Genomic DNA, 25,889 nt, shown 5'->3' with positions numbered 1-25,889 from the left:
CATCAATCACCATCTGCTCTTCAAAAAAAACTTATTGGTTTAGATATACAACATGGAAAAAGGCCGTAGACACAAAATGTTGGAGTAACTCAGCATGACAGGCAGCATCTCTGGAAAGAAGGAATGTGTGACGTTTCAGGTTGAGACCCTTCTTCAGACTGGAAAAGGTCCTTTAGCTCAGAGTCCACATTGACTATCGATCTCCAGGTTCACAATAGTTTGATGTTATCCCATTTTTGCACTCATTCCTTACACACTTTTCCAAGGGGAAGTTTTACAAAGGCCAATTAACCAACATACCCGCACATCTTGGGGATGTGGAAGGAAACTGTAGTCCAAACTCTATGTAGATAGCTCCCAAGGTCAGGATTGAATTCGAGTCTTTGGCACTGTGAGGCACCAGCTCTACCAACTGTGCTACCCTTCTGGTTGCATTTAATTAATAAACAGATTTTCAGATTAATTTACAGCTGTTGCCTATGCATTATTTGTATCCATCCTTCCAGTTAGGTATACTCTGTCTCTGGTTACAATGAGGACCTGTGTTTTGATAATGAAATGAGGGCAGCTGTCGGTGTTCGTCTTAATTTGTAGTATTATTTCCCCTGCAACATGTAAATATGTATCTTAGTGGTGTGGCAGTGTACATTTTGATGAAAAGTAGTCGACCCGTGCCCTGAATATTACTTAGTCATGTTGATTATTTTAGAGATTGTAAATTTTTACAAATCCTCTCCCTCACCTTCCAAATTCTCTCGTTCACCGATGAGGCCATTTACAACTGAGAGGGCTGGCTTGACGTGTTGTTTAATACGGCACAAATCAAACTAAGCCGAATGTTTAAACAGAAATGGAAACACTCGAGTGATACGTCCGTCGGGCCTGTAGTATTTTACCTCCCGAATATAACGTGTGTGTAAAAGTAAACTCCTTGGTTGGAGGATTTAGGTAACGCACCTTCTACCCTTTCGTGCGCTGCGTTATTTTGTTGCAGCTACTGCAGATTTTGCCCGATTCCCGAGTTTTTTTTTGTCGTGGCAGCGCATCAGCCTGCGCTCTGCTCTACCCTGCGGCTCAGGCTGCAGCTCCTCAGCTGCCTCGCTCTGACGTAACCCCGAAAAGCCGGTGCGGGCGGGCGGTCGGGCGCGCGCTTTGCCCGCCGTCGCCGCCGCCAGATCGAAGCCTAATTGGCGGGGCCTGGAGTCGGCTAGCGTCCGGCCCTTGGCAGACAGCAGACGGCATCGCGCCTCACCTCGCCTCAGAGCAAGGCAGGGGAGGGTAGGCAACAGCACGGCGAGCAAGTTGCCGGTTTAAGCAGTGACTGGGCCCGCCCAGCGGGGGAGGGCGCCGAGTCCAAGGGCGCGCCTCGGGCCCCGTACTGAGGTAATTGAAGGGCGGGCCGAACTAGGCCGGGTTAAGGCCGCAGTTAGGCCGCGGCCCTGTTCCTTCCTCCCGCCCTGGCTGACTCGAGAGAAGGCCTGAAATCTCAACGGATCAAAGGGAAGAAGCCCACCGAGAAAGGGAGGGAGAGACGGAGGATATTTTCGTCGTTCAGTCCCAGACTTTCGTCCGTAGAGAAGGAGAACGGCGCCCCCGAGGGAGAAACTGGAGTGAGTTATTTTCTTGTGCGCGGCCAGGTTCAATGAAATTAAACAAAGTAAAATACGGGAGCAAAGGAGAGCCGGACAGCCAAATTTGGGGTTTAGGCCTTGGCGAACAGTATGTGCGGAGGTGATCTTCCCCGAATCTGCGAGGACGAGCGCTAGGAGCAGGGAGCGTAACATGGCGGAGAAACAACATGTCGGCGACTGGGCGGGTGATTGGTGTCTGAACCGGAGAGGGAGGGGGGAGGGGTAAGCGGCCATGATCGGCCTTCTTTCCCCGCGCCTAAACTTCACTACAACCGCCTCACCTTCCATGAGGTTGTAGCTCTGATGCAATTGGAAAATAGCATGTATGCGCCAAGAGATTTGCAGCATTTAGGAACAAACATGACTATTCGGACCCATCATACTGATACGCACATACTGCGTTCAGCTGCAGACTGCGATTTGAGATCAGCCTTCGCTGAGCGAGATATCTCTAAGGCGCCCATTGTATTTCCAGCGACGTTGCAGCATGCTGTTTAAGCTTGAAAAACTCGTTTCAATTTTCTATATATGAACATTTTCCGTTTTAAAAATATTAAATTGGAGCAGAATACTTCTATCAAAGTTAAAAATGTACGGACATTAGTCACTCATATCTTTTAACTGTTTTATCCCAAATCCGTTTGACCTCTTATCTCCACTCCCTTTGTCAGAATTAGCAAAAAGAATTCCCGCCCCCAGTCAATTTCTAACTACGTCGTAAGGCTTCCTCTGTCTGAAACGTTTGTGTTACTTATGCAGTACCCGTGGGAAAATGTTTTCAGGGGAAAGTGGTTACCTGCCTCGAGATTTTGTAATGTTACCAGAGCCTATTCAAAATAATGTTGAACTGTAGAGAATAATGTTTTGTATTGCATTATGCTAGTAGTACGAAAATCGCAAATATGAGCTAAAACAAAAATTGCAAATGTTTATTGTGCAGAATCAATGTACGAAGAAAAGAAATTAATGTTTCAAGTCAATGACCAAAGGTCACACATTTGAAATATTAACTTCTGTTTCTTCTCCACAGATTATGTCTGACCTGGTGATTTTCTGTGTTTTAAATGTTATCCTCATGGATTTGAGGGTGGCCTAACGGTGCAGCTGGTGGAGCTAATGCCTCACAAAGCCAGAGACTCAGATTCAACCCTGCCCTCCAGTGCTGTCTGTGTGGAGTCTGCATGTTCTCTCTGTGACCCCGTGGGTTTCCTCCCACACCGCAAAGATGTGTGGGTTTGTAGGTTAATTGGCCTCTACGAAATTGCTCCTAATGTGTAGGGATTGGATACAAAAATGAAATTTGGAACTAGTGTGAACAGGGGATCGATAGTGAATGTGGACAGATAGACCGAAGATAGGCGGAGGGAAAGGTAGTGTGGAGGAAGCAGAGCATCTGCAAAATGACTTGGACAGGTAGAGAGAGTGGGCAAAAAATGTAATACAGTGTAGCAGTCATGAAAGACACAAAAAGCTGGAATAACTCAGCCGGTCAGGCAGCATTTCTGGAGAAAAGGAATAGGTAATGTTTTGTGTAAGAAGGAACTGTAGATGCTGGTTTAAACCGAGGATAGACACAAAGCTGGAGTAACTCAGCGGGACAGGCAGCATCTCTGGAGAGGAGGAATGGGTGATGTTTCGGTCGAGACACTTCTTCAGACTTTGCGTGGAGACCATTCAGACTGAGAGTCAGGGGAAAGGGAAACAGATATCGACGGTGATATCGTGATATAAAACAAATGAATGAAATATATGCAAAAAAGTAACAATGATAAAGGAAATGGGCTGTTGTTGCAGACAGTGAGACTCAAGACGACATTGAAACTAGAACAACGACTTGGGTGGTGGATGGATGGAGAGACGGGGGATGCACAGGTTACTTGAAGTTGGAAAAATCAATATTCATACCACTGGGTTGTAGGCTGCCCAAGCGAAATAAGAGGTGCTGTTCCTCCAATTTGCGTTTGGCCGCACTGACGAAGAGGCCCAGAATAAAACGCTGCTTTTTAGGAGAATTAAAGTGTTTGGCAACCAGGAGATCAGGTAAGCCCTGGAGGACTGAGCGAAGAGGTACAACGAAACGATTGGTCTACATTTGGTCTTGCTGATGTAGAAGAGTCCACACCTTGAACATTGGACACAGTAGAAACGTCATGGTCATGCACTTTGGTAGTAGGAATAAAGGCAGAGACTATTTTCTAAATGGAGAGAGGTATCAGAAATCTGATGTGGAATGGGACTTGGGAGTGCTGGTGCTGGATTCCCAAAAAGCTTAATTTGCAGGTCGTATGCAATTTGAAAATAGCATGTGTGTGGCAAATGCAATGTTAGTATTCATTTTGAGAAGCCTGCAATATAAAAGCAAGGATGTAATGCTGATGCTTTATAAGGGACTGGTTAGACCGCAATTGGAGTATTCTGAACAGTTTGGGGCCACATATCCAAGGAGGGAAGTGCTGCCGTTGGAGAGGGTCCAGTGGAGGTTTACGAGAATGATCCAGGAAATGATTGGGTTAACGTATCATGAGCGTTTGATGGCATATCATGATTGTATGATGGCGACATATGAGCGCCAGAACTCACTGGAGTTTAGAAGAATGGGGGGGGGGGGGTCGCATTGAAACTTGCTGAATAATGAAAGGCCTGGCTAGAGGGAATGTGGGGAGGATGTTTCCACTAGTGTGAGAGTCTAGAACCAGAGGGCACAGCCTCAGGATAAAAGGACGTACTTTTAGAAAGGAGATGACGAGGAATTTCTTTAGCTGTATGGTGGTGAATCTGGACCAATGCTGCGGAGCCCAAGTCTTTGAGTATTTGACAGCTTCAATCGGTTACGGGAAGGGGCAGGAGAATGGGATTGAGAGGGAAAGATAGATCAGCTATGATTGAATGGTGGGGTATACGAGGAATAAAGCTGTTGGATATCAGCTTTATCTGGTTTCTATTAATTTAAGGTTATTTTTTTTTAGATATATATATATAGGCCTGTGAAATTTTAACTGGGAATAAAGTGAGAGATGGTCATTTCCATATTGTGCAACATATATTGAGTTTTCAATCATTATCCATATCAAATCCACTTGCTGTTACAAACAATGGTATGTAACTTTCAGAAGGTACCTAAGCCAACAGTATAATTTTGTAGTCTTGACATTTCTACGATTAAATGTTTTTTGTGGCATATTTTCTTAACTGAAACTTATTGTCTGCCATAGCAATAGTGCCATTTTTTCTAATATATCTGGTTATAAAATTGTAATACCATGCAGGAAGAATTTCCCATCAAGGCAGGTATCACAGAAAATGTTTTTGTGATATAAAATATTGTTCATCATTATTCCAGCTGCTCGTTCTCTACTTAGCATTCCTTCAATCCAATGTAGATTAGGCCAACTGTATTTCTTGTGCAGGTTTTAGTTTCTTGGCTGGGTTATCATGTCTGATACAGAATTCATCCATACAGAATGGAGCAATAGAATTTGATAGGATTTGTTCAAATTTCTATATGTATATTTTGACTTTTTTAACGTCTTGTGGATCAAACCATTTTTAAGCACTAAATTTCAGTGAATATTGTGTGGAAATTTATATTTTGATGTTTTTTCAGTTTGAACCTTATTCTTGCTGCACAATATCATCGTGTTCTAAAACAATTACAGTAAATGGTTAAGTCTGAATTTCACAACTGAAGTTAGCATTGAATGTTGATTAAAAAAAATTGTGGTGCAAAGCATCGGTAAAAGTAATTTATATAGGCATGGAAAAAATACGGGGCGTTGGAATAATTTGGATTGCTCTTACAGAACCAAAATGGCTGTGACAATTTCAACATTCTCGTTCAATGCTGTATGAAAACTGATCATTGCATTTTTTTAAATGTTTTGCAGTATCTCCATTTTTAAGACTGGAGTTTGGATTTTTCAGATTGAGATTTATTCCTGCTGCACCAAAATTGAATGCAACAGGTTGAAATATTTAAATACAATAAATTGTATTTTCGGTCTTAAAATACCATTAAGAATGCAGAATGACAGAACAAGAATTTATGTGGCTCCTTTCACAGCTGGAAGTAATTTTAATGTTTTGATAAGTCCTGATTTTGTGACATTTGAAACAGTGAATGAGCATGTAACAAGGTAATCAGGGTGGTCTGTGGGTGCAATTTCAGGTTGCATTACTCATGGCGTTGTTTAAGTGATTTAGTCACAAAATGCTGGAGTAACTCAGCAGGTCAGGCAGCATCTCGGGAGAGAAGGAATGGGTGACGTTTCGGGTCGAGACCCTTCTTCAGACTGATGTCAGGGGGGCGGGACAAAGGAAGGATATAGGTGGAGACAGGAAGATAGAGGGAGATCTGGGAAGGAGGAGGGGAAGGGAGGGACAGAGGAGCTATCTAAAATTGGAGAAGTCGATGTTCATACCACTGGGCTGCAAACTGCCCAGGCGAAATATGAGGTGCTGTTCGTTCAATTTCTGGTGGGCCTCACTATGGCACTGGAGGAGTCCCATGACAGAAAGGTCAGACTGGGAATGGGAGGGGGAGTTGAAGTGCTCGGCCACTGGGAGATCAGTTTGGTCAACGCGGACCGAGCGCAGATGTTCAGCGAAGCGATCGCCGAGTCTGCGCTTCGTTTCGCCGATGTAAATAAGTTGACATCTAGAGCAGCGGATGCAATAGATGAGGTTGGAGGAGGTGCAGGTGAACCTTTGTCTCACCTGGAAAGACTTTGGGTCCTTGGATGGAGTTGAGGGGGGAGGTAAAGGGACAGGTGTTGCATCTCGTGCGGTTGCAGGGGAAAGTGCCCGGGGTTAGGGTGGTTTGGGTAGGAAGGGATGAGTGGACCAGGGAATTACGGAGGGAATGGTCTCTGCGGAACGCAGAGAGGGAAGGGGAAGGGAAGATATGGCCAGTGGTGGGGTCCCGTTGTAGGTGACAGAAATGTTGGTGGATGATTTGTTGGATCCGCTGGCTGGTGGGGTGGAAGGTGAGAACGAGGGGGGATTCTGTCCTTGTTGCGAGTGGGGGGAGGGGGAGCAAGAGCAGAGCTGCGGGATGTGGAAGAGACCCAAGTGACCCAAGGAGGGAAAGCCCCGTTTCCTGAAGAACGAGGACATCTCTGAAGCCGTAGTGTGAAAGACCTCATCCCAGACGCAGATGCGGCGTAGACGGAGGAATTGGGAGTAGGGGATAGACTTTTTGCAGGGGACCAGGTGGGAAGAAGTGTAGTCCAGATAGCTGTGCGAGTCAGTGGGTTTATAGTAAATGTCCGTCACTAGTCTGTCTCCTGTGATGGAGATGGTGAGGTCTAGAAACGGGAGGGAGATGTCGGAGATAGTCCAGGTATATTTAAGGGCAGGATGGAAATTGGAGGTGAAGTGTATGAAGTCAGTGAGTTCTGCATGGGTACAAGAGGCAGCACCAATGCAGTCGTCGATGTAGCGGAGGTAGAGTTCGGGGATGGGGCCGGTGTACATCCGGAACAGGGATTGTTTGACGTACCCGACAAAGAGGCAGGCGTAGCTAGGGCCCATGCGAGTGCCCATAGCTAAGCCTTTGGTTTGGAGGAAGTGGGAGGAGTCAAAGGAGAAGTTGTTGAGGGTAAGAACCAGCTCTGCTAGGCGGAGGAGAGTGTTGGTAGATGGGGATTGGCTGGTTCTGCGGTCGAGGAAGAAACGGAGGGCTTCGAGACCATCCTTGTGGGGGATGGAAGTGTAGGGTGACTGGACATCCATGGTAAAGATGAGGGAGTGGGGGCCTGGGAACCGGAAGTTATCGAGGAGATGGAGAGCGTGTGAGGTGTCTTGGACGTAGGTAGGGAGGGATTTAACCAGGGGGGATAGGATGGAGTCGAGGTAGGTGGAGATAAGTTCGGTGGGGCATGAGCAGGCAGAGACAATGGGTCTGCCGGGACAGTTCTGTTTATGGATTTTGGGTAGGAGGTAGAATCGGGCTGTGCGGGGCTGGGGAACTATGAGTTTGGAGGCATTGGGGGGTAGATCGCCGGAGATGGTGAGGTCCGTGATGGTGCTGATGATAAAGTTCTGGTGTTTATCGGTAGGGTCATGGTCCAGGGATAGGTAGGAAGAGATGTCTGACAGTTGTCGTCTGGCCTCGGTCCGGTAGAGGTCAGCACGCCAGACTACCCACAGCACCTCCCTTGTCAGCGGGTTTGATGATTAAGTCCGGGTTGTTGCGGAGTGAGTGGAGGGCTGCACGTTTAGGAGGGGAGTGGTTAGAATTAGTCAGGGGGGTGGGGAATTTGAGGCGGTTAATGTGATGCCGGCAGTTAGAGATAAAAAGTTCTAGTGAGGGTAGTTGGCCAAACGGGGGAGGGTCCAAGAGGAGGGGGTCCGTTGGAGACGGGAGAAGGGGTCTTCAGTGGGGGGTGAGGACTTCTTCCCATGGAAAAAGGCTCGGAGGCGGAGGAAGAAGAGCTCCACGTCATGGCGGACGCGGAACTCGTTGATGTGGGGGCGGAGGGGAACAAAGGTAAGGCCTCTGCTGAGGACAGACCTTTCGGTGTCTGAAAGGGGGAGGTCAGGGGGGATGGTGAACACCCGGCAATGGTGGGGGTTGGGGTCGGATGGAGGCAGGGGGGCAGGTGGAGGGGATGTATGGTGAGGGGGTGGTGGGTTAGCAGGGCAGAGGGCATGAGGACCGATGTGGGGAGTACTTGGGATCGCCTGGCTAGAGGGGGAAGGGGGAGACCCAGTGGAACCCCTGCTGGAGTTACCTGTAGTACGGGGTGGGCAGTAGGACCCAGCGGTGCTTTGGGACTCTGCCTGGTGGGGGCTGTGGGCCGGGTGGAGCTGCGGCCTGTTGTTGGTCCCGGGGGCCGGATACAGCAATGGCTGCGACCTGCTGCTGGGCGGTGGAGCGGTGTGGGTCGACACGGTCGCTGGGGGAGGCCCGCGGGGACCTGGAGCCTGGGTAAGTGGCGGTCGGCCCGGTCAGCGGATGGCCGGGGAGGGCGTGGGCGGCGGTGAAGAGGTTGGGAAGGTCGGCGGTGGTGAAGAGGTCGGGAAGGTCGGCGGCGGCAGTGGCGGTGAAGAGGCCTCGGACGTCGGCGGCAGCGGATCCGGGGAGGCGGTGGAGGTCGGCGGTGGCAGCCTCAGGTATGCCTCGGCAATCGGCGGCCCCGGGGAGGCGGTGGAGGTCGGCGGCGGCAGCCTCAGGTAGGCCTCGGCAGTCGGCGGCAGCGGATCCGAGGAGGCGGTGGAAGATTCAGGTGGGCCTTGGACGTCGGCGGCAACGGCCCCGGGGAGGCGGTGGAGGTCGGCGGTGGTCGCAGCGGACCCGGGGAGGCGGTGGAGGTCGGCGGTGGAGGTCGGCGGTGTTCGCAGCGGACCCTGGGAGGCGGTGGAGGTAGGAGGCCTCGGCGACCCGGGGAGGCGGTGGAGGCCGGCGGCAGTGGCAGCGGCCCCGGGGAGGCGGTGGAGGTCGGCGGCCTCAGGTGGGCCTTGGCGGTGGCAGCCCCGGGGAGGCGGTGAGGAGCGGTACTGCACCTGGTGGCAGCAATGGTGTCGCGGGACTCTGCTTCGTGGTGTGCGGGCCGGCGGTGCGGAGCAGCGGTGGAGCTCTGGGCCTGTGGGCGGTCGAGTCGCTGCCGAGGAGTGTCGGTGGAGGCAGCCTTCTGGAGGCGGGCGAGTTCGCGAGCCTTGGTGGAGTCCAGGTAGGTGAGGAATCGAGTGTTGAGGGCGCGGATCCGGCGAAGAATGAAGTACAATTGGGGCCCGTTGCACGTGTGGGTTAGTGAGGCCCGGAGCTGTGGGAGAGTCAGAGCGAGGGCCTGCTGGTGCATGTGATGCTTGTTTAAGTGATGCCTGTTTAAGTAATGCAGGACATTTTTTTTCCTGTGTCCTGGCCAACATTGACTGCTCCATCAAGATCCAAATATAATCTTGTTATTATCATTTTCAAGTTGATGAGCAAGTAATAAATGATGTATTATTATATAATTGTCTATCATAGTTGACTCTTATCCAGGAAAAATAAATGGGAGCACCTCTATGGATGATATTCATTAAAATATGTCATATATGTTGTACAGCTGTTACTCTAGTATGCAAGATAATTAAATATGCTCCATCCTGGAGAGCAGTGGTCAGCCTTGGGGCAATTGGACGATCGGGTCTGGGACGGCATTGTTGATCTGTAAAACTAAAAATAAAATTAATTATGTTCTATTTACAACAAACTATTCAGAACATTAACTTACCATGAATGAATCAAAAAACAAACAGTGCCCACCATAATGTTTTGGACAAAGACCCATCATTTATTTATTTCCCCCTGTACCCCACAATTTGAGATATGTAATAGAAAAAATCACATGTGGTTAAAGTGCACATTGTCAGATTTTATTAAAGGCCATTTTTATACATTTTGGTTTCACCATGTTGAAATTTCAGCTGTGTTTATACATGGTACCCCCATTTCAGGGCACCACAATGTTTGGGACACCTGGCTTCACAGGCGTTTGTAATTGCTCAGGTGTGTTTAATTGCCTGCTTAATACAGGTATAAGAGAGCTCTCAGCACCCAGTCTTTCCTCCGGTCTTTCCATCACCTTTGGAACCTTTAATTGCTGTTTATCGAGGACCTAGGTTGTGCCAATGAAAGTCAAAGAAGCCATTATGAGACTGAGAAACAAGAATAAAACTGTAGAGACATCAGCCAAACCTTAAGCTTACCAAAATCAACTGTTTGGTACATCAATAAGAAGAAAGAGAGCACTGGTGAGCTTACTAATTGCAAAGAGACTGGCAGGCCAAGGAAGACCTCCACAGCTGATGACAGAAGAATTCTCTCTATAATAAAGAAAAATTGCCAAACATCGGTCTGACAGATCAGAAACATTCTTCAGGAGTCAGGTGTGGATTTGGCAATGATCATTGTCCGCCGTAGACTTCATGAACAGAAATACACTGCAAGATGCAAACCACTGGTTAGCTACAAACATAGGATGGCCAGGTTACAGTTTGCCAAGAAGTACTTAAAAGAGCAACCACAGTTCTGGAAAAAAGTCATGTGGACAAATGAGACAAAGATTAACTTGTATCAGAGTGATGGCAAGAGCAAAGTATGGAGAAGAGAAGGAACTGCCCCAGATCCAAAGCATACCACCTCATCTGTGAAACACGGTGGTGGGGGTGTTATGGCCTGGGCATTTATGTCTGCTGAAGGTACTGGCTCACTTATCTTCATTGATGATACAACTGCTGATGGTAGTAGCAAAATGAATTCTGAAGTGTATAGACACATCCTATCTGCTCAAGTTCAAACAAATGCCTCATAACATTGGCCAGCGGTTCATTCTACAGCAAGACAATGATCTCAAATATACTGCTAATGCAACAAAGGAGTTTTTTCACAGCTAAAAAATGGTCAATTCTTGAGTGGCCAAGTCAATCACCTGATCTGAACCCAATTCAGGTGATTGAGCATGCCTTTTATATGCTGAAGAGAAAACTGAAGGGGACTAGCCCCCAAAACAGGCATGAGCTAAAGATCGCTGCAATACAGGCCTGGCAGAGCATCACCAAAGACACCCAGCAACTGGTGATGTCCATGAATCACAGACTTCAAGCAGTCATTGCATTCAAAGGACATGCAACAAAATACTAAACATGACTGCTTTCATTTACATGATATTGCTGTGTACTAAACATTATGGTGCCCTGAAATGGAGGAACTATATATAAATACTTCTGTAATTTCTACATGGTGAAACCAAAATGTATACAAATGCCCTTTATTAAAATCTGCCAATGTGCACTTTAACCACATGATTTTATTCTATTACAAATTTCAAATTGTGGAGTACAGAGGTAAATAAATAAATAAATGATGGGTCTTTGTCCCAAACATTATGGAGGGCACTGTATATATCCAATTAATTAAAGAACAACTACCTAGGATCTTGCCTAAACTTAACTTTTTAAATCACGATAGGCAGTCATTTAACTGAATGAGACTATATTAGGCACACGGACAATGCCTTTCACTTACCTAGGGGTCCAGTTGTGAAGTACACCAGGCCCTTGGATCAGTGACTTGCCGCACAGACAGAATGAGAGCTCAAATGCGCATATATATCTGCCCACCAATATGTTTCCAACAAGCTCATTACATCTAGCTGATGACCTATCATTGACTATCATTATTTCCCATTCAATGTTTCAGCTTTTGATCTTATGATAGATTTTGGGTCAATGATAATCTGTGTGCACTTTTTTTCTCGTTTCATGTTTCCAGTATTTCCCGTTAAGATATTACTGTGTTCTAATGTGAAGCAAAAATGTTTTGAGTGGAAAATAGTTATGTAACTTCATTGAGCTAGATCTCTATGTTTGGCAATTCCTGACATTTCAAAAAATTATTTTGTCTTCATCTCACATACTTTTAATAATCTTTTTCTTTTGTTTGTGATCCTTGATTCAAGAACTAAATACAGGTAAATAAATGATCAGTGATGGGAGAAGCAGCTCCCTTTTTGAATCAAAAGTTTTGTAGAAACATACAATGATCTGAAGGATAATTGTACAGAAAAGAGAAGTTGAAATAATTCAGTTCTGTAAGATATGCCAAACCTGGATATTGTGCAAACAAAATAATTGTTTTTAAAATGCACTTTATTTAAAACTAATTTGGCTTACAAAATATCCACTGTTTTTTGACTGCCTCTTTTTGTCAACTATTTCCACTGCATTTTCCTTTTAAGCATTGACATACTTATCAGAGTCATGATCAATTGGTTTATTTGAAAATATATGTGTTGATGTAACACCACCAAATTTACACAGTGCTCTGAAATGTCTTTCTCTTCATTCATGATCATGCTTAAAACCCATTCATTTCTGATTTCCTCGGTGACATGACTTGGGACACTTGCTTACATATAAAACATATAAATCCAAGATATGTAGCTGATGAGTTAGGCTTAAGATCTTGGAACTTTGATCTTCAGATCTGTTATTTTTGACAGTTGTGAAGCAAAAACTATTGGTATGTATTATCGGAAAAAAGATTTTTAATGGAAAATGTATCCTGTGATGAATTGGTATTGACTGGTGAAGTATCATGAAGAAAAATGGTTTAACAATAGTTTAATAATTTATTAAATTTGTTACCTGCAGTTTTCCAAATTGATGCTCTTAATTGGTATATTTTGTGTTTAAAAATCTGGAATTGAACAGGTAATGCAACAGTATAAGATTAATTAATCCTGGAGCTGGTTTGTGGTGTTCTTGTTTTCTATTCACCTTTGATTGCAAGCAAAAGTTTTGTTACTTCTAGCATAGGAGTTCATTCTTTTTTCTTAATATATATTTAATATAATTAATATATAGGTTCTTGGTGATTAATTTTAATCCTAGAACACTGAGTTTGTAGTTGATCACCATTAGGTTTAATCTCAGATAGTAACAGAAGTTGCCATAAAATTTGAAGTTATTTTGGGGGTTTGAGGACATATGTTCCCTGTACACTGTATTTTCTCTTTGGTATCTTTTCAATTACAATTCAGGATTGAACAAGAAGTCGATTTGCTAGTTGTCTGTTTGGGTTGATACTGTGGGTTTCATGGCCTGAGAGAGGGTTTATTAAGTGTCCATTGCCCTCAGCTAACATTACCAAACATAGATCGATCCTTTTTGTGTTCCACAGGGACCATTCCCTCATGTCTTCCTGCCCACCTTCCTTTCTGCCCTCATCCTCCCCACAGGAGCTGCAATACCTGTTCTTGCACCTCCGCCCTCGCCACCATCCAGGAACCTAAACCATTCTTCCAGATGAGGAATAGATTCAAATGCACCTCCTCCGCCATTGTCGACTACATTCTGTGCTCCTAATGTGGCTGCCTTTACATCGGCGAGATGAGGGTGTAGTATGCAACTAATTTGCAGAGCACCAGTGCTCTGTCTGCAAAAACCATTCCGAGCTCTTAGTTGTCTTCTGTTTTAATTCCGCTTCCACATTTCAATAGTCAATAGTCATTTATTTGTCACATAAATGAAAAATTACCCGCAGTTCAACAATAAGACCAATAAGAATAATCAATAAAAATGCAATAACACATACAATCATAAACTAACACCAAACAAAAGAAACATCCATCACAGTGAGTCTCCACTGTGATGGAAGGCCAGAATGTATTTTTCTCTTCCCTGCCGTCTTCTCCCGCGGTCAGGCTGTTGGAGTTGCCACGTCGGGGCGGTCATACTGACTTGTCCGTCCTCGCCCTTCGTTGCCAGGGTGAGACCCAGTGCAAACTTGAAGAGTTGACTAGTCTCCAACCCATTGGTATGAATATTGTCCAATTTCAGGCAACTTGTACATCCTGTGTTCTCTTTTGAATCACTCCTAAATCCCCCATTCTTCCCTTTTCCATACCACCTCTCCAGCTGTGCATGTGCTTATTTGTCTCATTCACCCTCCAGGTACCTATCACCCACACATGTCATCCACTCAATCCCCTCCCCAACTTGGTTTCATCTGCCCTTCATTTCTCTCCTAATGTTTCCTTTTGTCACCTTTCTTAATTATCTCACCCACACTCCGACTCTTTTAGCTGACCATGGGGTCATCTGTGAATAAAATGACTTCCATATTTGTCATCTAAAGGTAGCCACTTTAAATCAAAGTCATTTTGATATCGTAAATCGAACTTTATAATCACTGCTGCCATGAAGCCTATTTTACTGTTTTATTTGAATAAGAATATTGGCTCTGGTAGTTAACTTTGGCATTGATTAGAGAATGTCACTTGCGATGTGGATTGAAGTCATTTTGTAGGTGTATAAGTAACTGATTGAAAGGTTATTTCAAATATGTCATTGCTCTGTAAAAATGCAGCACTGTTTGTAGTTCATTGTGACTTTGTAAATCTACTGTCATACTGCTCATTGGAAGCAGCTAAACATTTGGATCCAGGTTTTTGATGTTTACAGATGTGCTGTGTTGTAGTTTCTAATGCTTGTTTCGTGAAACTGTCGCTGTACATTACATTAGTTATGTTAGGAAAAAACATTAAACACTTCAATGTCGCTGGCATATTTGCAATGTACCACTTTACAAAACAGTTCAAAATGTAAATAATTTTGTTTTTCCTATGTAAATACATATAACAGTTCTTCCACTGCTAGGTTGCTATAGCACCCACTCATGCATTCGACATATTTGCTTAACTGCCAGGCCATCTGCATCCTTTTTTCTACCAAGACCTTACTGGTTGGATATTGACTATTAAGTAAGTCTCTATAATTTATAGATCCTCTTGAACGTGTTCTTAGCAAAACATTGCTCAGGGAAGGATTTTCACCATCTTGAATCAAATCTTTGATATTTTACATATTTTTAGTCTGACGCAGTAGCCACACAGTCGACATTAGTCAGCATCATTCTGTGATGATTCCCTCATCAGGTCTGGCATAATGGTCAGCCTATATGCAACAAAAGAAACAGCACAGCTTCTTTTGGCTTAACCTGCAGTAATCATATTACCCTTCCATTATTTGTATGTTTTGGCAACTGTGCCATCACTTCCGAAGAGGCAACCCAAGCGACAGTGAAGCATCACTCTCTTATGAGCTCAATGTGTTCGAAGCATGCTTTGATAGGGAGATGTGCCTTCCCAAGCCCCCACACGCCCTGAAGGTATTACAGTTACAGAGGCCATCGGAAGAACCTTCAGAGGGGTGAACCCTCGGAAAGCGTCTGGACCTGATGGTATAACCGGTCGAGTACTTAAAACCCGTGCAGACCAACTGGCTGGGGTTTTTGTGGACATTTTCAACCTCTCATTACTGAGGTTCCCACCTGCTTTAAGAGGGCACCAATAATACCAAAACGAGTAAGGTGACATGCTTCAACGACTATCGACCAGTGGTACTAACGTCTGTGATGACAAAGTGTTTTGAGAGGTTGGTTATGGTGCATTATCAACTCCTACCTCAACAAGAACCTCGACCCACTCCAGTTTGCCTACCTCCACAACAGGCCAACGGAGGATGCGATCTCACTACCTCTCCACTCTGCAATGGACCACTTGGACAATAAAAACACACAATCAGGCTGTTGTTTATAGACTACAGCTCAGCGTTCAATTCCATCATCCTCGCCAAGCTGGTTACCAGGCTCACGAAACTGGGTCTCTGCATATCCCTCTGTAATTGGATCCTTGACTTCCTCATCAATGGACCACAGTCTGTTCGAATTGGCAGAAACACTTCTTCCTCAAAAACAATCCGTACGGAGCACCTCAAGACTGTGCTCAGCCCTCTGCTCTACGAACTCTATTCTCATGACTGTATAGCTAGAGACTATGCAAACTCCATCTTCAAGTTCACCGATGACACCACTGTTGTTCGACGAATTACAGATAGTGTAACTATCCCCCCCCCTTCTCCTCCGCCCCCTCTCCTCTCCCCCCTCCCCTCACACAGACAGACAGCGCGCACACAGACGGACGGACGACACGCACAGACGGACAGACACACAGCACAGACGGACAGACACACAGCACAGAAGGACACCACACAGACGCACCCCACAGGCAGACACTCAGGCGCACACACGGCACACAACACGCAGACAGACACACACAGACGGACACAGTGCACGCGCACGTAGTGCGCACACAGTACACACACAGACACACCGCACACACACTGTTAATATATATTAATCTTTTGCAGTGGAGGGGGATTTAGGGGGTCTGACTGATGCCCGGGTTGAGGGGGGGATTGAGTAGGGAGGAGGGGAGGGTTCTAGACCAATGCAGGAGAGATTTGGGCCGCCGGATTCGCACGTGCGCAGTTGAGGGAGGGTTGCTGCTTGGAGGGGGGTGGGACCAGCCCGAATGACGGGAATGGCGGCCACTCTCCTGCTGCTGGCCGCCGCGATTGTTGCTCTGGGCTCCCTCTCCCCTTTGCTCTCCCGCCCCCGGGGGAATTTTAAGATGCTTCTAGTCCGAACGGCGGACAGTTCGGTGGCTCCAATACTAACGATGAGACTCGACCGGTGAGACCGACGTCGGGCAGAGCCATAGTGGTGGGTTACTCCATTGTTCGAGGAGCAGACAGGAGAATCTGTGGTGGCAGGTGAGACTCGAGGATGGTCTGTTGCATCCCTGGTGCCAGGGTTCAAGATGTCACGGACCAACTTTAGAACATCCTCGAGAGGGAAGGTGAACAGCCAGAAGTAGTTGTGCACGTGGGCACAAATGACGTTGAAGAAGAGGAAGGAAGTTCTGCAACGTGAGTTTAAAGAGTTAGGAAGAAGACTGAAAAGCAGGACTTCTAGAGTGGTTATCTCTGGAATGCTTCCTGTACCTCGTGCTGATGAGGGCAGGAACAGGGAGATAGGGGATATGAATGTATGGTTGAGGGGCTGGTGCAGAGATCAGGGATTTAAATTTATAGACCATTGGGATCTCTTCTGGGGTAGGGATGACCTGTATAAAAGGGACGGGTTACACCTTAACTGGAGGGGAACAACGTTCTGGCAGGCAGGTTTGCTAGTGCTACACGTGGGTTTAAACTAAATAGTGGGGGGGGGAAGGGGTTGACAAATTGGGAATATAAAGATGGAGTTAAAGGGAAGGTGAACACAGGAAAAGTTGCAAAAGACTCACAAATTAATGGGAAGGAAAGTTCGAGACGGGATAAGAGAGTAAGGTCAGGGCCAATAGTGACTGGTGTGAGAAGGGAGTGTTGTATTTGAATACGCGAAGTATAAAAAATAAAATGGATGAGCTTGCGGCTCAGTTAGATATTGGCAAGTATGATGTTGTCGCAATTACAGAAACATGGCTGGCTGCAAGAGGACCAGGACTGGGAGCTGAATATTCAGAGGTATATGTGCTATCGAAAAGACAGACAGGTGGGCAGAGGGGGTGGGGTTGCACTGTTGGTAAGGAATAATATTCAGTCCCTTGCGAGGTGTGACATAGAATCAGTAGAATAGACATGTAGCGTCAGTATGGACAGAACTGAGGAATTGTAAGGGTAAAAAGACCCTAATGGGAGTTATCTACAGGCCCCCAAACAGTAGCCAGGACATAGGATGCAAGTTGAATCAAGAGTTAAAATTAAAGCAAAGGTAATGCTACTGTGGTTATGGGAGGTTTCAACATGCAGGTAGACTGGGAAAATCAGGTTGGTACTGGGCCCCAAGAAAGGGAGTTTGAGGAGTGGCTCCGAGATGGATTCTTAGTGCAGCTTGTACTGGAGCATACCAGGGAGAAGGCAATTCTGGATTTAGTGTTGTGTAATGAACCGGATTTGATAAGGGAACTCAAGGTAAAAGAGCCATTAGGAGATAGTGATCATAATATGATAAGTTTTAATCTACAATTTGAGAGAGAGAATAGAAAATCGGAAGTGTCAGCACTACAGTTGAACAAAGGGGACTATGGAGGCATGAGGGAGGAGCTGGCCAGAGTTATGGAGGAAAAAGAAACTGCAGATGCTGGTTTAAATCGAAGGTAGACACAAAATGCTGGTGTAACTCAGTGGGTCAGGCAGCATCTCAGGAGAGAAGGAATGGGTGATGTTTCGGGTCGAGACCCCTCTTCAGACTGATGTCAGGGGAGGGGGGGGGGGACAAAGATTGGAAGTAGACGGAGATAGGAAGACTAGTAGGAGAACTGGAAAGGGGGAGGGGATAGAGAGGGGAAGCAGGGACTACCTGAAGTGGGAGAAGACAATGTTCAACCCACTGGGGTGCAAACTGCCCAAGTGAAATATGAGGTGTTGGTCCTCCAATTTGCGCTGGGCCTCACTCTGACAATGGAGGAGGCCCAGGACAGAAATGTCAGATTGGGAATGGGAGGGGGAGTTGAAGTGCTGAGCCACCGGGAGATCAGGTTGGTTGAGACGGACTGAGCAGAGGTGTTCAGTGAAACGATTGCCGAGCCTGCGCTTGGTCTCGCTGATGTAGAGGTTGACATCTGGAGCAGTGAATACAATAGATAAGGTTGGAGGACGTGCAGGTGAACCTCTGCCTCACCTGGAAAGACTGTTTGGGTCCAGAGTTGACTGGAAAGAGACCCTAGCAAGGAAGACGGTGGAACAACAATGGCAGGTATTTCTGGGAATAATACAGAAGGTGCAGGATCAGTTCATTCCAAAGAGGAAGAAATATTCTAAGGGGAGTAAGAGGCGACTGGCTAACAAGGGAAGTCAAGGACAGTATAAAAATAAAAGAGAAGTATAACATAGCAAAGATGAGCAGGGAGCCAGAGGATTGGGAGTCTTTTAAAGAGCATCAGAAGATAACTTAAAAGGCAATACGGGGAGAAAAGATGAGGTACGAAAGTAAGCTAGCCAAAAATATAAAGGAGGATAGTAAAAGCTTTTTTAGGTACGTGAAGAGGAAAAGAATAGTTAAGACAAAAGTGGGACCCTTGAAGACAAGCAGGTGAGTTTATTATGGGGAACAAGGAAATGGCAGACGAGTTGAACAGGTACTTTGTGTCTTCCTTCGTGAAGACAGATCCAATCTCCCAGATGTTCTAGTGGCCAGAGATCCTAGGGTGCAACTTATGGAAATTCACATTAGGCGGGAAATGGTGTTGGGTAGACTGATGGGACTGAAGGCTGATAAATCCCCGGGGCCTGATGGTCTGCATCCCAGGGTACTTAAGGAAGTGACTCTAGAAATCATGGGTGCATTGGTGATCATTTTCCAATGTTCTATAGATTCAGGATCGGTTCCTGTGGATTGGAAGGTAGTTAATGTTATCCCACTTTTTAAGAAAGGTGGAAGAGAGAAAACAGGAAATTATAGACTAGTTAGCCTGACATCGGTGGTGGGGAAGATGCTGCAGTCAATTATAAAAGAAATTGCGGAACATTTGGATAACAGTAACAGGATCGTTCCGAGTCAGCACAGATTTATAAAGGGGAAATCATGCTTGACTAATCTTCTGGAGTTTTTTGAGGATGTAGAGCCAGTTGCTTCAATTTATTTACTCGCCTACTCGTGGATAAATCTGGTGGCATTAGCAAATGATTTCCTTCACAAGAACTGGATGACATTGGTGGCAATGTAGTGTCATCTTGATTATGATGATACTTTATTGTCACATGTACTAAAAGTAAACCTAGCAATTATAGACCTATTAGTTTGACGTCTGTGGTGGGAAAATTAATGGAAAAGATACTTAGGGACAATATATATAATTATTTGGATAATCAAGGCCTGATTAGAAACAGTCAACATGGATTTGTGCCTGGAAGGTCATGTTTGACTAATCTTCTTGAATTTTTTGAAGAGGTTACCAGGGAAATTGATAAGGGCAAGGCTGTGGATGTTGTCTATATGGACTTCAGTAAGGCATTTGACAAGGTTCCACATGGAAGGTTGATTAAGAAGGTTAAATCGTTGGGTATTAATAGTGAGGTTGCAAGATGGATTCAACAATGGCTGAATGGGAGATACCAGAGGGTAACGGTTGACAATTGTATGTCAGGTTGGAGGCCAGTGTCTAGTGGAGTACCCCAAGGATCTGTGTTGGGTCCACTGTTGTTTGTCATTTACATTAATGATCTGGATGATGGTGTGGCAAATTGGATTAGTAAATATGCAGATGATACTAAGATAGGTGGTGTAGTTAATAATGAAGTAGAGTTTCAAAGTCTACAGAGAGACTTGGGCCTTTTGGAAGGGTGGGCTGAAAGATGGCAGATGGAGTTTAATGCTGATAAGTGTGAGGTGCTGCATTTTGGTAGGACAAATCAAAATAGGACGTACAGGGTAAATGGTAGGGAATTGAGGAATGCAGTGGAACAGAGGGATCTGGGAATAACTGTGCATTGTTCCCTGAAGGTGGAATCTCATGTGGATAGGGTGGTGAAGAAGGCGTTTGGTATGCTTGCCTTTATAAATCAGAGCATCGAGTATAGAAGTTGGGATGTAATGTTAAAATTGTACAGGGCATTGGTGAGGCCGAATCTGGAGTATGGTGTGCAGTTCTGGTCGCCAAATTATAGGAAGGATGTCGACAAAATGGAGAGGGTACAGAGGAGATTTACTAGAATGTTGCCTGGGTTTCAGCACTTAGGCTACAGAGAGAGGTTGAACAGGTTGGGTCTTTATTCTTTGGAGCGTAGAAGGTTGAGGGGGGACTTGATAGAGGTTTTTAAAATTTTGAGAGGGACGGACAGAGTTGACGTGGGTAGGCTTTTCCCTTTGAGAGTGGGGAAGATTCCAACAAGGGGACATAGCTTCAGAATTGAGGGACAAAGGTTTAGGGGTAACATGAGGGGGAACTTCTTTACTCAGAGGGTGGTGGCTGTATGGAATGGGCTTCCGGTGGAAGTGGTGGAGGCTGGCTCGATTTTATTATTTAAGAGTAAATTGGATAGGTATATGGATAGGAGGGGATTAGAGGGTTATGGTCTGAGTGCAGGTAGATAAGACTAGGTCAGGGAGAATGGTCGGCGTGGACTGGTAGGGCCGGACAGGCCTGTTTCCATGCTGTAGTTGTTATATGTTATATACCTAGGTAGAGTGAAATTCATTGTTGGATTCAATTTACAAAGTATGCAGAGTCGCCACATATAGGTCGCCTACAAAGTTTAGTTCAGTTAGAAATGCAGGGAATAGAGGGATATGGGTCATGTTCAGGCAGATGAGATCAGTTTAACTTGGAATCAGGTTCGATGCAAACATTGGGCTGAAGGGCCACTCTTCTATGTACTCTGAAGTGCTGTACTCATCTATGTTCGGTCTATGTTCTAATTTCTCCTCTGAAATCTCTGAGTATATACTGCTGTACTAATTAGGCCAATTTTTTAAAAATGGTTTAGCTCTGTTGGAGCATTCATGAGACGCTGATGATTAACAGGTTTTAAATGAATATTTTTACAAGGTGACCTTATGACCAATGATCCTCATAACTTGATAATCATTATGTTAGGGACTAATCACAGTACAATGCACAAGCTTTGGTAATAAACTTGCTACTTTTGAATAAGGTGTAAATCAGCTGCTGGCTGTAGAGAATTTAATCTTTATTGTGTGGTGACATCCTTCTAGTCCAGTTTTGAGGAATGTGCAGAGACCAATGCCAATGCGGGATCTGAAAAATTTGGTATGGGGCAGCATAGTGGTGTAGCGGTAGAGTTGCTGCCTTGCAGCACCAGAGACGTGGGTTTGATCCTGAGTACGAGTGCTGTATGCATGGAGTTAATACGATCTTGTGATTGCGTGGGTTTTCTTGGGGGCCATGTTATAGGAAAGATATTGTCAAACTTGAAAGGGTTCAGAGATTTACGAGGATGTTGCCAGGACTAAAGGGTCTGAGCTATAGGTGGAAGTTGAGTCAGCTTGGTCGCTATTCCTTGGAGCGCAGGAGGATGAGGGGTGATTTTATTGAGGTGTATAAAATCATGAGAGGAATAGATTGGGTAGATGCACAGTTTTTTGCCCAGAGTAGGGGCATCGAGGAACAGAGGACAAAGGTTCAAGGTGAAGGGGAGAAGATTTAATAGGAATCTGAGGGGTAACTTTTTCACACAAGGGTGGGTGTATGGAACAAGCTGCCAGAGGAGGTAGTTGAGGCTGGGACTACCCCAATGTTTAAGAAACAGACAGGTACATGGATAGGACAGGTTTGGAGGGATGTGGACCAAGCGCAGGCAAGTGAGACTAGTGTAACTGGGACATGTTGGCCAGTGTGGGTAAGTTGGGCTGTAGGGCCTATTTCCACACTGTATTACTCTATGACTATGACTCTAATTACAAGTGAACCACTTGTACAGAAACATTAGCAGCACAGTATAGAGTCATAGAGTAATACATTGATTACACCGACAATTAATCTTAATTGGATCTTAGCTGCTGCTTTTTTTTGCCTTACTGGAGAAATTCCATTGTTCCAGTCACTTTCCATGTTGTATAAGAAAATAACTGCAGATGCTGGTACAAATCGATTTATTCACAAAATGCTGGAGTAACTCAGCAGGTCAGGCAGCATCTCGGGAGAGAAGGAATGGGTGATGTTTCGGGTCGAGACCCTTCTTCAGACTTTCTTCAGACCCTTTCCATGTTGGCTGTTTTGGTAACTAATTTTTATTTCTCAGTTATGATTAAATGTCTGGACCTGAAGCCTTGAATGTCTTTTCACAAATGCCACCTGACTGTTGAGCCTTTCCAGCATTTCCTGTTTTTGTTGCACCTACTTTCTATGTTTCTATTTGAGGACCAATGCTACCTGATGGATCATGATTTTTGAACGACGTTTGTGGTCTTAATCTTCAAACATCTAGTTTCCTCAAGGTGTTCTCAAGGATGGCAGTAATAGGGTTAAAGAGGATTAAATATTGACATAATCAACACAAGAAAGCTCTGGGCATCCAAATATTTATCATGTTTTAGACCAAACTAGGCAACAAACTGGGGTGATACATTCGAAGTTTATTCAGTTAAGTGCTGAACGTGATTATCCTTCAGTCTTTCCCATTTTATACAGTGCTATTGTTGATTTTATTGTTGCAAATTTGCTTTTATTTAGAGCTGCGTTTTCATTCGGAATTAATGATTTGGAAGAGGGAATTAGAAGCAACACTAGCAAGTTTGAGGATGACACAAAGCTGGGTGGCAGTGTAAACTGTGAAGAGGATGTTAGGAGGTTGCAGGGTGACCTGGACAGGTTGAGTGAGTGGGCAGATGTGTGGCAGATGCAGTATAATATAGATAAATGTGACGTTATCCACTTTGGTGGCAAAAACAAGGAGGCAGATTATTATCTCAATGGTGTTAGGTTAGGTAAGGGGGAGGTGCAGCAAGTCCTGGGTGTCCTTGTACACCAGTCACTGAAAGTTGGCGTGCAGGTACAGCAGACAGTGAAGAAAGCTAATGGAATGTTGGCCTTCATAACAAAAGGATTTCAGTATAGGAGTAAAAAGGCTCTTCTGCAGTTGTATAGGGCCCTGGTAAGACCACATCTGGAGTATTGTGTACAATTTTGGTCTCCTAATTTGAGGAAGCACATCCTTGTAATTGAGGCAGTGCAGCGTAGGTTCACGAGATTGATCCCTGGGACGGCGGGGCTGTCGTATGAGGAAAGATTGAAAAGACTAGGCTTGTATTCACTGGAGATTAGAAGGATGAGAGGGGATCTTATAGAAACATAAAATTATAAAAGGACTGGACAAGCTAGATGCAGGAAAAATGTTCCCAATGTTGGGCGAGTCCAGAACCAGGGGCCACAGTCTTCGAATAAAGGGGAGGCCATTTAAAACTGAGGTGAGAAAAAACTTTTTCACCCAGAGAGTTGTGAATTTGTGGAATTCTCTGCCACAGAGGGCAGTGGAAGCCAAATTACTGGATGGATTTAAGAGAGAGTTAGATAGGGATACGGGGAGAAAGCAGGCACGGGGTATTGATTGGGGACGATCAGCCATGATCACAATGAATGGCGGTGCTGGCTCGAAGGGCCGAAAGGCCTCCTCCTGCACCTATTTTCTATGTTTCTAACATCTGAATGATATCCAACCCAGCATTCAGATGGTTTGGATCATCATTAATTTTTGAAATGCTGGGAAACCTTCAATATACAGCAAATATATCCAGCCCCCCTGGATTCCAGCCTTTTCATAAATTATTTTTTCATGCTGTAATGTGGAGACTGAAAATAGTCTGAACTGATAAAGAGGGCTACAATAATAAAACAATCACATTTTGGACTGTTGCGTCCACGTCCCCCACCTAATTTTCATCTGAACATTGGTCACTGGATCATTTCAGAAGACATTTAAGAGTTAGGCATAATGCCATGTCCGAGGCAGGCCAGGCAAGAATGGTGGGTGGCCTTCCCTGAAGGATATGAATGAACAATGGGCTTTTAACACGGTGTCATAGTTTCATACTCACCATTTTTATTTGAAATTTGCTCGTACCTCCAGATCAGTGCTCCGGGTCTCTGGATGAAATGTAGTAATGTGAAAATTATAACATTACTTTTGGAGGTTGGGTGAGGTAATTACATGATTGAAATGTCTGATGGGAAAGTGAGGAGGATATTAAATGATTCGATCTTAGTTTAAAGCATTACATTTTCTAGTTTGCCAAATATTAGCCATGGGTATCTTTTATTTGCTTCCTTGAAGGTAATGTGCAACAAGGTGAGTTAAGAATATCTTGTTTATATTTTATGACTGAATATTGTGGCTTTGGCTGAGGGGCCCTGACTTGTATTGCAATATTCCGTTGATAGACTCGTATGTGATTTTCAAAAGAACCAGAGATGTCATGTACACATTTTGTTATAGAGCCGAAGTAAACTTCCCAGAATGGTAATAGAAGCAAACTAGGCAGTATTACTTGGGACAGGGCAAGTTGAAAATGGAAATCATAGTTAATGTATAGCTCTACCAAATAACTGACACAGATGAAATCTGTCAGATTGTCTTCTGTGCCAAATCTTACTATGATTCCATGATTTTGTGATGGGACCTAGAACTTTTAAAAATTCTATTTGTGCCAGAAATATTTGAAACAACATTTTTCCTTAATAGATCATCAAAGCCAATTCATGTGCAGCTCAACTTATTTGTTATCTTAAGATATGGTTAGCTTGATAGTTTTATGAATGCTCATTAAAGCATTTTAAATGCTTTTAGTTTAAATATTAATTGTTATATCTTTTTCTTTAAAGACTGATGAAAGCTATAAATCATGGATCAAGGAGGGGGAGGACTTGAGCTGCATTCACAAGAATCAAAGGTTTCTCATGCAATGATTATGCAGGACTTCGGTAAGTAGCTTTCCTTGGTTAGAAATGGTGTAAAAAAACAAGTTACCTTTTAAATACAATGATTTTAGTATGTTAAAATAAGATCACAAGTCAAGTAGAGATTAAATGAAGAGTTTTAAAGCAACAGAATTTAGGACTGTACCACCAACATGATCCAAGTTTTCTGATATCATGGAAGACATTAAGCAAGGAAATAGGCAGTTTTCATGCAAAGGAAATTAATATAAACTGGTTCTTGTGTGCCAGGATGAGGTAAATTGGTATGTCAGTTGTATGTTTTACTTGCCAAGGTGAGAGAAACAATGCAAAATTTTGTGGAAATGTATATTCAGTGAATATAAATTATCTGCTTTATTTAATTAATTAGCTCTCTTTGGTTTCCTGTGCTGTTGTCTGTTTGGCACATTTGAGATCTAATAATTGATCAAATCTATAGATAATTCTATGCAATTTTATTATGGTTACATTATAATGTAGATAAACCACGTCTCATACA

At 44.5% G+C, this 25,889-nt stretch overlaps 1 protein-coding gene across 2 annotated transcripts in view; it reads left to right on the top strand.

The window, feature by feature from the left end:
* The first annotated feature begins 899 nt into the window (after nt 1–899).
* znf711 (zinc finger protein 711) overlaps nt 900–25,889 on the top strand; it is a 59,246-nt gene continuing 34,256 nt past the window's right edge. Inside the window, exons 1-2 of one of the 2 annotated variants that reach the window (XM_078412312.1) lie at nt 900–1,383; nt 25,295–25,393. In XM_078412312.1, the coding sequence (XP_078268438.1) occupies nt 25,315–25,393 (79 nt within the window). In that variant the 5' untranslated portion in view covers nt 900–1,383; nt 25,295–25,314. Of the gene's footprint in view, nt 1,611–25,294; nt 25,394–25,889 lie in introns of both variants that reach the window. The other variant, XM_078412311.1, reaches the window with a different exon arrangement.

The sequence above is a fragment of the Rhinoraja longicauda genome, chromosome 15 (assembly GCF_053455715.1).
Source record: "Rhinoraja longicauda isolate Sanriku21f chromosome 15, sRhiLon1.1, whole genome shotgun sequence".
Classification (NCBI taxonomy): domain Eukaryota; kingdom Metazoa; phylum Chordata; class Chondrichthyes; order Rajiformes; family Arhynchobatidae; genus Rhinoraja; species Rhinoraja longicauda.
The sequence above is the reverse complement of the archived record's forward strand: the minus strand, read 5'-3'. Positions and strand labels throughout refer to the sequence as shown.